The sequence below is a fragment of the Cibotium barometz genome, chromosome 24 (genome assembly GCF_041138505.1).
Source record: "Cibotium barometz isolate CiBa-2024 chromosome 24, ASM4113850v1, whole genome shotgun sequence".
NCBI lineage: Eukaryota > Viridiplantae > Streptophyta > Polypodiopsida > Cyatheales > Cibotiaceae > Cibotium > Cibotium barometz.
In genome coordinates, this window is record NC_141069.1 from 44,964,040 (window position 1) to 44,975,013 (window position 10,974).

The 10,974-nt window shown below is 40.4% G+C and overlaps 1 protein-coding gene across 4 annotated transcripts; it reads left to right on the forward strand.

Annotated features, from left to right (window-relative positions):
- The first annotated feature begins 6,721 nt into the window (after nt 1-6,721).
- LOC147625357 (trihelix transcription factor DF1-like) lies at nt 6,722-10,247 on the forward strand. 4 transcript variants are annotated; one of them, XM_086818683.1, is made up of 3 exons: nt 6,728-7,705; nt 8,120-8,226; nt 8,467-10,247. In XM_086818683.1, the coding sequence occupies exons 1-3, from the start codon at nt 7,020-7,022 to the stop codon at nt 9,699-9,701; spliced, it is 2,028 nt and encodes a 675-aa protein (XP_086674809.1). In that variant the 5' UTR covers nt 6,728-7,019; the 3' UTR covers nt 9,702-10,247. The 4 variants fall into 4 exon arrangements, with proteins under 4 accessions (XP_086674806.1, XP_086674809.1, XP_086674807.1 ...); XM_086818682.1 differs by having other exon boundaries at nt 6,729-7,771; XM_086818680.1 differs by having other exon boundaries at nt 6,722-7,771; nt 8,120-10,247.
- Nucleotides 10,248-10,974: the final 727 nt, after the last annotated feature.

A 10,974-nucleotide genomic window follows, 5' to 3' on the forward strand; every position in this document is an offset into this window, starting at 1 on the left:
CGTTAGAGTAAAAAGTTATCCTGGTGGAATCGCCCGTGCTTTCCGGTAAAGGAAGTTTTTTCGGGTTCGGTTTTGGAACAATCGACGGATTAGTCTCTTATCTGGATATCCGTGGGTGAGGCCCCGAATGTGGGACCCCTGTCCCGCGCGAGAAGTGCTACTTCCGCTGCTAGTATCCCGAATCTGTTGCTCGGTGGGAACACGGTCAGAGCATTTGGTTAATAAAGATCAACTGAGAAGACAAATATGTCAAAAGGTATACAGGAGTAAGAATCTCCCTTTCTGATCTTATAATTATTCCCTCTCTAAAATAAAAGAAAGTTTCTGTTTAAAAAAAGGAAGACCCTTTCCCTAGAATACTCTCAGGAGGCCCACCTGTTTTAAGGATTTAGAACAATGAGTTCAGAAGTGAGAATCGGTGTTTTGGATACCAAGGTTTTGGTTTTCATTCGAGTACGGCCCAAAAGAAGTTCTTTATCTCTTGGGAAGTATAAGAAGTTATCCCCCAGATATTGTGAACCTTATATCTGAATTCAATGAAAGTAGGTGACTTAGCCTACAAGCTTCTTTTATCTCCTCATCTCAAAATTCTTAATGCCTTCTATAGAAAAATGTGTCAAACCCAAATCATGGAAAGACGGTAAAACTTCAGTGGCAAGTTACCGTTGGCTTCTAAGTTACGCTAGCTCCTTCCTTTATATAAGTCGTAACCTCGCTCACAGTAATCTTACTTCCATCGATCTCCCTTCTTCTTAATCTCCTTCATGGCTTGGCAACAGGAATTAGTTTTATCCATGATGATTTCTCACCTTCAACACGCAAGAGAGTCTGTGAAGAAAGACTTTATAGAACAGTATGAGCGCTCACTTTTTCCTCACCTAGGAACTTCTGTAGCTCAGACCAAATGGCGGACCTATCAAAACATAACTAGGGTAACACCCTGGGGTCAGCAGCACTTTCGTAATAATGTCCGCTTGGCCATGGTTATTGAAGCCTTGGGTTTGGGTCCCCGATACTACTGCGTCATGAGATCAAGGCATCTTGGGTTTTCTGAGCGGGTCTTCTTACTGGCGTGTTTTCTTCCTCATGAGAAGATATGCCTTTATCCCGTTTTTGGCTTGCCTCTCAGAGGTCCTTTTGTTAGATCACCTCATACCACTGAGATAGGTGCGGTAATAACCAGCAGAATCATTCCCATAGATGAGTTACCCTATACTTGTGCAGCTTGTGAGGACTGCTTTTGTGACCATATGATGGACGGGCTTATGGAAGTGTAAAGAGTTCTTCTATCTTTACTGTATAAGTTCCGAGAATGAATAAAGTTTAAATCTTGTTCTTATTTTGAATCTTGCTCTCTTTAAGACTTTTCTTGGTGGTTAATCTTGATTAAAATTTTTCTCTAAGTCTCATATTCGTGCATCTTGCGAAATTATCACAAGTTGCGAGATGAGGACATCTCGCGTTTTTTAAGTGGGGTAGAATGTAAGATTCCTCCCCTAACCCCCTTTTTGATGTCTAGTATCTTCCCCTGTAATCAATCCCTCTTCAGAAATATAAAGACCTTGTTTCTAACTGTTTTAACCTAGAGAGAGAAAATATTCTAGAGAGAGAATATTCAGATTTTGAATATTTTTGGATAGAAAAATATCTCATATAATTAAGATGAATTCCCCTGAAACAGAAATTCAAAAAGAATTTTCAAATGTGCAATTGGAATTAATTGGAAATAGGTATAAAGAACCTTAGTCTAAGGGTCTAGATTTTCAGAAATCTTTAGACTATGGTCCAATTAAGGTTCCTATGGGCCAATAGCATCAATACATGTGTAGGGAGGAGATAAATCCAATTTGTAAAAAGAAGATACCCAAAAATGAGTAAATGCTCACATAAGGTGAAGAGTTGAAAATGTACAAGGTTTATTAGTAAAAAAACTATGAGCAATATTAAAAATATGAGATATTTTGGGTATCCAAAAATGAGTAAATGCTCACATAAGATGAAGAGTTGAAAATGTACAAGGTTTATTAGTAAAAAAACATATATGTAAGAAAGGGGAGTTCTTTAAAAGAGGTGTATATTTCACATAAGATGAAGAGTTGAAAATGTACAAGGTTTATTAGTAAAAAAAAAAACTATGACACATATGTAAGGAAGGGGAGTTCTTTAAAGGAGGTGCATATTTCACATAAGATGAAGAGTTGAAAATGTACAAGGTTTATTAGTAAAAAAAAGCTATGACACATATGTAAGGAAGAGGAGTTCTTTAAAGGAGGTGCATATTTCACATAAGGTGAAGAGTTGAAAATGTACAAGGTTTATTAGTAAAAAACTATGAGCAATATTAAAAATATGAGATATTTTGGGTATCCAAAAATGAGTAAATGCTCACATAAGATGAAGAGTTGAAAATGTATAAGGTTTATTAGTAAAAAAACACATATGTAAGGAAGGGGAGTTCTTTAAAGGAGGTGCATATTTCACATAAGATGAAGAGTTGAAAATGTACAAGGTTTATTAGAAAAAAAAAACTATGACACATATGTAAGGAAGGAGAGTTCTTTAAAGGAGGTGCATATTTCACATGCTTGAATGAGTTTTAAACTCATAAAAATTGAGATATTTCATCTCTCCTCTCTCCTCATTCAAGTCTAGTTTCAAAAAGTTAGCTTAACTGACCTAAAAATGGTCAAAAAGTGACCAAACTGACTTGGAAAATTCTAGAATCAGTTTGTTTGGTTAGGAGCTCAAATTTTCCTATAAATAGAAGTCTCTCCTTGTTGAAAAAAATATAATGTCTTATGCATTGTTACTCTACTCTACCTAAGCCAAGAACTGTGAATTCTTTAATAATTCACTAGTTTTTGATACTTCTCTCTTTCTTCAATCCCCATTGGTGGCTCCATCAACATACTAAACCAATTGATTGGTTGGGGGCCTCTACCATGATCAAAGAATCAAGCAAATTATAAGATAAGTATAGTGAATTTTGATCTTTTCTATAATTTCTCAATGATTCTCTCTTCTCAACCCCTCTCAAGCTTGAGAAGTTTAATTGGTATGGTTTTTGAAATGCTATTGAAGTTAATTAATTAATGATAGTAAAGAATTACATAAAATTCTATTTATATTTAATTCTAATGGTTTTTCTCTCTCTCACTTAAGAAATGGTCATACTCATGACCCTTTTCAATCCAAGTGAAGCTTTTCATAAGGCTTTTTCTTAATCCAAGATTAAGCTAGGCTTGAGGTCAAATTAATGGCTTTTTTCTATGCTTTTAGTTTATGTATAATGATGATTCAATCCATTATGGATTGATGATCCAATTAGAGACCATTCTAATTATTTCCTTAATGATAAGCTTTATCCCTTAAGAAAAAATTGAGATTTATCAGTCATAGTAGCTATGGCAAAATTTTTATAGAAATTACGCATAAAATAATTTCATTCAAAGCATAAAAAGAGGACTTCCTACCATATTCTAGGAACTATCATCCTAGATTAATTAAAAGAGTTTTATTATGCATGGAGATGTGGATGTTTGCATGTAGATGTAGATGTAGATGTATGGATGTGAGTGTGAATGTGGAGGTGGATGTATGCATGGAGATGTGGATGTATGCATGTAGAAGTAGATGTATAGATGAGGATGTAAATAGAGATGTGGATGGATGCATGTAGATGTAGATGTATAGATGTGGATGTGAATGGAGATGTAGATGTATGCATGTAGATGTAGATGTATAGATGTGGATGTGGATGTATGCATGTAGATGTAGATGTATAGATGTGGATGTGGATGTGGAGGTGGATGTATGCATGTAGATGTAGATGTGGATGTGGATGTGGAGGTGGATGTATGCATGTAGATGTAGATGTATAGATGTGGATGTGAATGTGGAGGTGGATGTATACATGTAGATGTAGATGTATGGAGGAGAATGTGAATATGGATGTGGATGTATGCATGTAGATGTGAATGTACGCATATAGATGTGGATGTATGGATGTGAATGTGCATGTAGATGTGGATGTATGGATGTGGATGCATGAATGTGCATGTAGATGTGGATGTGAAAATAGATGTATGGATGTAGATGTGGATGTATGGATGTGAATGTGGATGTGGATGTAGATATATGTATGGATGTGAATATATGATATGTGATGTGAAGGAATCTGAAGTGATGAGATGAAAAATGATGTGATGGGATGAGTACACATATAACTAGAATGTGGAATAAGCAATGTGGATTGATGAGGGATAATGTGGATTGATGAGGGATAATGTGGAAAAATGAGAGTTAATATAGAAACTGTATTTTGTGACTGTTTGTAAATGCTGTTTGTAAATGACTGTTTTATGTCAAGATTGCTGGGAAAGCATTGTGACCATCTTGTGATTAAGGTCGTGGAGACCTAACTGAAAAAGTTGCAACTGCTGACGGAGAGTCAATGAAGGACGTCTCGCGTAGCAAGGTCGGCCGAGGTCTTGACCAGCCTCGGTGCGATTAAAATGGTGAGCTTCCGGTACGGTGGATGAGGGGCCAAGGAAGCGGCCTATGAGTGAAGCGCTAGGTCACCTGCGAAGGATCCTAGAGGGTGCTGACCATACGGTGCTCGGGCTCTGGGTCGCCTAGGATACCCACGCGTGCGTCGAGGAAGATATTGGAACAAGAGTAGGAGTTGTTTTCTGAAATCGGGCATGGATCTGGTTGATTGACCTTGCTGGTCTTCAATGGATGAGTCCATGGCTCTTTATATGGATCTGTTGGTTGATCTTGCTGATCTTCAACGAGAGTCCATCTTGATAAGTGATTATATTACCGAGTATTATGGGCTAGGGATTAGGAAACGGCCCCTGAGTGGACAGGTGGTGAGCGTCCTAGTTGCCAATGATGCCATAGATACTCTGATGAAGGAATGATGGGAAAATTAAGAATCAACTGGATAAATTGGAAGATGGTGATCAATGATACTATGGTTTTATTAAAGGATTGTTTTGAACTGGTTGAATCTGTGAAAAGGCAATTTCATATTGGGTGTGTGAGTGGTGTGACTAGTTTTATTTTTGCATGAACATCCGGCTAGGGGGCCTTGGAACTCTTTTCCTTGGTACCCGGGACAAAACCTAACCAAATTCTTAATTGGATCCCATCACTACAGTGGTTGGGCGGTTGGCTAACCCATGGGATCGGATGGGGTTAGGCTGGACTGATGGATCCGTAAATCGAGACTCAAACTTTTGTTTTTACGATAGATAAAATAAATCCCGGACAGTAAACTGTTCTATGGATAGGAATCAACGGCTGTGCCTCTTGAATGGGGAAAAAAGCGTTGATCCCAATGATCCAAGTGCAAGTTTCTTCCTTGATCTGACCAAGTATCTTATAGATGCAATTGGATCAGCTCGATCAGAAATGATCTTGACTACGTTAGAGTAAAAAGTTATCTTGGTGGAATCGCCCGTGCTTTCCGATAAAGGAAGTTTTTCCGTGTTCGGTTTTGGAACAATCGACGGATTAGTCTCTTATCTGGATATCCGTGGGTGAGGCCCCGAATGTGGGACCCCTGTCCCGCGCGAGAAGTGCTACTTCCGCTGCTAGTATCCCGAATCTGTTGCTCGGTGGGAACAGGGATCTTACAATAGAGATCTTTCCTTATGTATAGAGCTCTTATGTATAAGGTAAGAGTACTTATGCAAATGCATAGAGGGCTCTACCAAATGCATAAGGTAGACAGCTCTATGCATAACGTAGAGCCCTTAAGCTCTTGTGCATTTGGTAGAGCCCTTATGCAAATACATAGAGGGCTTTTCCAAATGCATGAGAGCTCTATGTATAAGGGCTCTTATCTTATGAGGCATAGGAAATGGACTTTGTAGATGTAAAAATTGTACGAAAACTATCCCTCACCTTTTCATCACATGTGTCAGGAATAAGGAAGCTCTGGTAGTTTTCAATCTGTGCATCAATGTGGTTCACCTTAGACAGTTGGCGTGGAAGGAACTTTTAATGGGAGAAGCTAATGGAATCTCCACTTGTCCTTTGGAATGTAATTAGATCTGTTTATTTGTGGAATGTATGGAAAAACAAAAATATGAATAATTTTTTTTTTCCAGAATAAACCTTGTGCAAGGTCTGAGCAATAGTTTAGCTGTGCAGATGAGAGGGGCTTTACAAGAAAAATGGCCAAGATGGAAATAATGAAGCTAAACAACCTAAAGTTCGAAGCTAGTTGAGAAGGTATGAGCAATTGTTTAGCTGTGCAGATGAGAGGGGCTTTACAAGAAAAATGGCCAAGATGGAAATAATGAAGCCTAAACAACCTAAAGTTCGAAGCTAGTTGAGAAGGTGATTGAAGAAGCAAAGAAAAAGGAAAGCATCTCTCTATCAAGAGAGAATGAGCTCATTTAGTATATTTTGAGCTACAGCTAAAGCACCGGTTACAACCGCAGAGTTGCTCTCATCTCAAGCGTTCTCAGCAACCCGCATGACCATTCTCTATCAACAGGTCGGTGGCGTCCTCCAAGCTCCTCGTGTAGAGCTCACGTGTTAAAGACGGCGACCTTTTGCCCAAAAGAAAAAAAGCACGCTGAGCGAGGTAACCGCTTTCCTACGTTAACCAAGAAAAAAAATTGCCCTATGAGGTTTCTGATTAATGTTTTTTCAAAGCATGAAATCTAATATCTATCCTTTTTGGGTATTCAAACATCTTCTCTCTCATCTCATCTCATCTCTCCCTTTCTAGGCTGGAACCCTAAATGTTTGTAGTGCCCCCGACTTTGGATACGTCTTTCTCTCGATGTGTACCAGACAGAGGGGGCACTCACATCGTGGGCAGTAACCCTAGCAACTTAGCAAGGCTAGTTTTCTAAGAGAGCCCTTTGTCTTTATCTCTCGCTCTCGCTCTCGCTCTCGCTCAGGCTCTCAGTTTGTCTTTACGCGTAGCTCTCTTGACTGTGCTCATGACTCCTTCATCTCACAGGTAGGAGGGGATCAGGGATCGGGAGGGGCACACCATGGAGTACACTCTTCCTCCTGAGATGTCCCCTTTCTCTCCTCCTCCTCCTCCTCCTCCTCCTACAGATACAAGCCAAATCTCTCAGGTCCATTCTCACCACCCTATCCATCACTCTCTTCAAATCCAGCTTCCTAATCACATTCCTCCTCACCACACGCAAAACCTTCATCACCACGTTAATTCTCATTCCCAAAACACTAATCTTCACCTCAATCTTCATTCTCAAGGCACTTATCCTTATCTTCACCTTTATCCTCACCCTCAGAACGCCCATCTCCACCTTAATGCCCATCGTCAAAGCACTAATGACCATGATGAGGTGGATGTTAAGCACCCGTATGGGTACCGTAAACAGCAAGCAGCTCATCTCCAGCTCAACCAGGAGAAAATTCTGGAGCCAAGCCAACGCGAACAGCAGCAAGGAGATGATTATCAAACTCAGCAGCATCAATGTCACGATGCGGTGCAGCTGTTGGGATTGGGGTCCTCTTCTCCACCACAGCCCACTTCCCCCATTGCCCACAAGCCCGTTTCTAAGGATGTGGGGATTATGAGCTTGAGAGATGATCCCATCGATGGTGAAGCAGAAGAGCATGATGGCGTGCATGAGGAGATAGACAAGAGCAACATGGCTGGTGGTAACAGGTGGCCGAAACAGGAAACCCTAGCCTTGCTCAAAATTAGGTCAGATATGGATTCATTGTTCCGTGACTCTAGCTCTAAAAGCTCCCTTTGGGAGGAACTATCTCGGTAATCATCTTCTTAACTTTCCTGATCTAGCGATGTGATATGGGTCACATAGGGTTGTTAGAACTTAGCTTTTTCGAGCAAGCAGAGGCTTGGGATATGAAGTAGCCAGCATTTAATGCTTATGGAAGTTTGTATAATTAGTTTAATTAATGCTTATGGCTCCAGGTTTGCAGTTTAGTGGGATTAGGAGACGGTTAGGTTTTCTGGCCGTATTTAGAGGCATGTCAGGCTTTCTGTCTAATTTGATAGGCATACTTACACCTAATTTGTGTTCGTTTTTTTCACAATATTGTGTTTATGTATGACATCTTGGAGTAATTCATAAAATTATATTTTATTATTGCACAGGAAGCTTACCGAGATGGGCTATCAGAGAAGTGCTAAGAAGTGCAAAGAGAAGTTTGAGAATGTGTACAAGTATTACAAGAGAACCAGATCAACAAGAAAGCAAGAAGGTAAAAACTATCATTTCTTCCCTCAGCTGGAGGCCCTTTGTGAATTCAACAAAGTTGCAGGATCATATTCAGGCAGCTTAAACAGTTTGATTAATGCTGATAGAGAATTACTGTCAACCAAAAGCATTGCTAGAGCTGCAGCAGTCAACAAGGATGGACTGGTTAGTGTTAATGGGGCTGCATTAAGACACGAGTTAGACATCAGTAGTGGGCTTAATTTCTCTTCTGATGCTGATTCAGATGATGAGTCTTATGATGATGAAGAAGGGATTGGGGATAGCCATGGCAATACAGGCAGCGGAGGCAGCAAGAAGAGGAAGCGGAGATCTTGGAAGAAATGCTTGCTTTTTTTCCAGATTGTGGTGAAGAAGGTTATAGAAAAGCAAGAGAGTATACAGAAAAATCTTTTGGAAACTCTAGAGAGGCGAGATCAGGACAGGATGGCAAGAGAGGAGGCTTGGAAAAGCCAAGACTTAGCCAGGTTAAACAGAGACACTTACCTAAGAGCTCAAGAGAGGGCTCTCTCTGCTTCTAGAGATGCGGCGCTTGTTGCTTTTCTTCATAAATTCACAGGCCAAACCCTCCATGTAGCTCCACCCGTCACAACACTTACTGCCCCAATGTTTAGCCATGGTGCCAATCACGAAGATTATGGTGGAGATAAGGGTTTGTGCAATGACTCAAGTAGCAAAAGTTGGCCCAAAGTAGAGGTTTTGGCCTTAATTAAGCTCCGAATGGGGCTTGATCACAAGTTCCACCAGCCCAGCGCTAAAGATGAATTGTGGGAGGAGATCTCTGTGGCCATGGGCATGCAAGGGTACACTAGCAGAACAGCTATGAGATGCAAGGAGAAGTGGGGGAACATCAACAAGTACTTCAAAATGGACAAAGAAAGCGAGAAGATGAGGACCGAGAATGCAAAAACTTGCCCTTATTTCCACCACTTGGATGCTCTCTACAAAGAAAGGAAGTTGAGTATTACTGCTAGTACCACCACTCATACTAACATCAACAATGAGCAGTCTTACTTGGGCATCAAGGGTCACGATGAGCTAGCTAATCAAGGGTTCTTGCTGGTTATGGGTCATGATGAGCCAATTAATCGAGGGTTAATGCTGCAGCAATCCAATAATTTGAGTGACACGAGGGAAGAGGAGGGTAGTGGTGAAACAATACAAGAAGAAGACTCTGAAGTGATGGCTAATTCTAATCCACCTGCAGATGAGATGAATGAAGGGGGAATTGTTACTACCAGTCAGTTACCTGCAGTGCACTCCATAATTAGTCCTAATGGTGATATTCGGGGAATTATCTTCTCTAACCGGGTGGTAGAAACAAAGGTGGAAAAGTCGATAGCTGCTAATTACTCTAAGTCTTCAAATCCTTCTTCAATACCCATTGCACAACCTGGCTTAGCCTTCAACTTGGACACAGTCCATTCTGCTAATAGCTTAATCAAGCAACATGCACCCTAATGAAGCTCAACAAAAGGATGATATTATGCAATTTGGCATGGCGTAGAGCAAGTTTGTATGCTGTTGATGCACGTGCAAAAGATGGCTTAGATCCAGATAATCGGGCAGTTTGCTTCGGAAAGAGCAGGATTAAAAACGGCAAAAATTGGGGATGAAGATGGGTTAATCAGATAGTCTGTAGCAATGGTGGTGAGAGCTGTTACTTTTTTTCAAGGTAATGTTCCTTCAGTTGGATCCGGCATGCAAAAGCCACATCGATGTTTAGAGTGTAGAGAATTGGCTTGTCTTTGTCACAGTAAAGCAAGCAGTCTCAGAAGCTCTTATCTTGAAGGCACAGGGATGGACATGTAGTTTTTGTTATACTTACTGCTAGTGGTGCTGCTTTGGGTGGCATCTTTGTTGCAGAGAAGGGTGTAATTGGGTGTATGAGACTGGTGTATTTTTCTCCTCATTGTGGGCTCAATGTATGCCTATATGTCAAGGTGTTGACTGGTGAGAAGTAAAGCTAGCAGCGAGAGTTAAAAAAATGATAAGTTCTACTTGTGTGCTTGGTGTGCATTCATGTGTCGGAATACTGGTTGAATGCGTCAGAATACTGGTTTGTATTATGTGTACCAGTAGTGATTACTTAAGAGTAATACCAAGTTTGATCGATTAAATTGCTCCTATTTCAACACATATGATTCAACAAACTCTTTCTTTGGCTATATGCTTAAGGTCAGGCAATCTCTATTTTGGTCTGGAGGTTAGGGCCTTCAAGAGCAGATACACCATTTGGTGGAATCCTCTTAACAAGGTCATTACTTCAACATCTTTGCATTCCGGACGCGCGACCTATTGTATTGAAGCTCACCAAAACCACAGCACTAGCGTAAGGCACAACTTTCCGTCTCTCATACCTGCACTAGGCAGAAACTACCACCCTGTCACGACCTTTTTCCAATGCTTGCTTAATGAAATGGCATTTCTTCGCAGATCACCTAATCTACAATGTAAGGACTTGTGTATTACTTTTTTCCAGCGTTCCCCAGTAGTGGTTAATCCAGTCAAGCACCTTCAGATCTAGGTGAGCAACTTAATGGCACTGTGCAAGCCTGAGAAGATAGTCTCAAAATTATAATGGGATTTCAAAAGAAAATTTCTCTCACTTGCCCTGCTCAAGCTACTTTTGCATACATGCCCAAGGTTGCTTCAAGGTCGGGTAGTTTTTCTTGTGCATTGAAATTACATTTCTTGTTAAGCTACCTATTCTAGCTTGTCAGCTAAACCAAGC

Bases quoted from the DNA above. Each gene is read 5' to 3' on its own strand.
- LOC147625357 (XM_086818680.1), top strand. From the start codon at position 7,020: ATGGAGTACACTCTTCCTCCTGAGATGTCCCCTTTCTCTCCTCCTCCT. The intron at 7,772-8,119 runs GTAATCATCTTC...ATTATTGCACAG, and splicing joins CTTTGGGAGGAACTATCTCG to GAAGCTTACCGAGATGGGCT.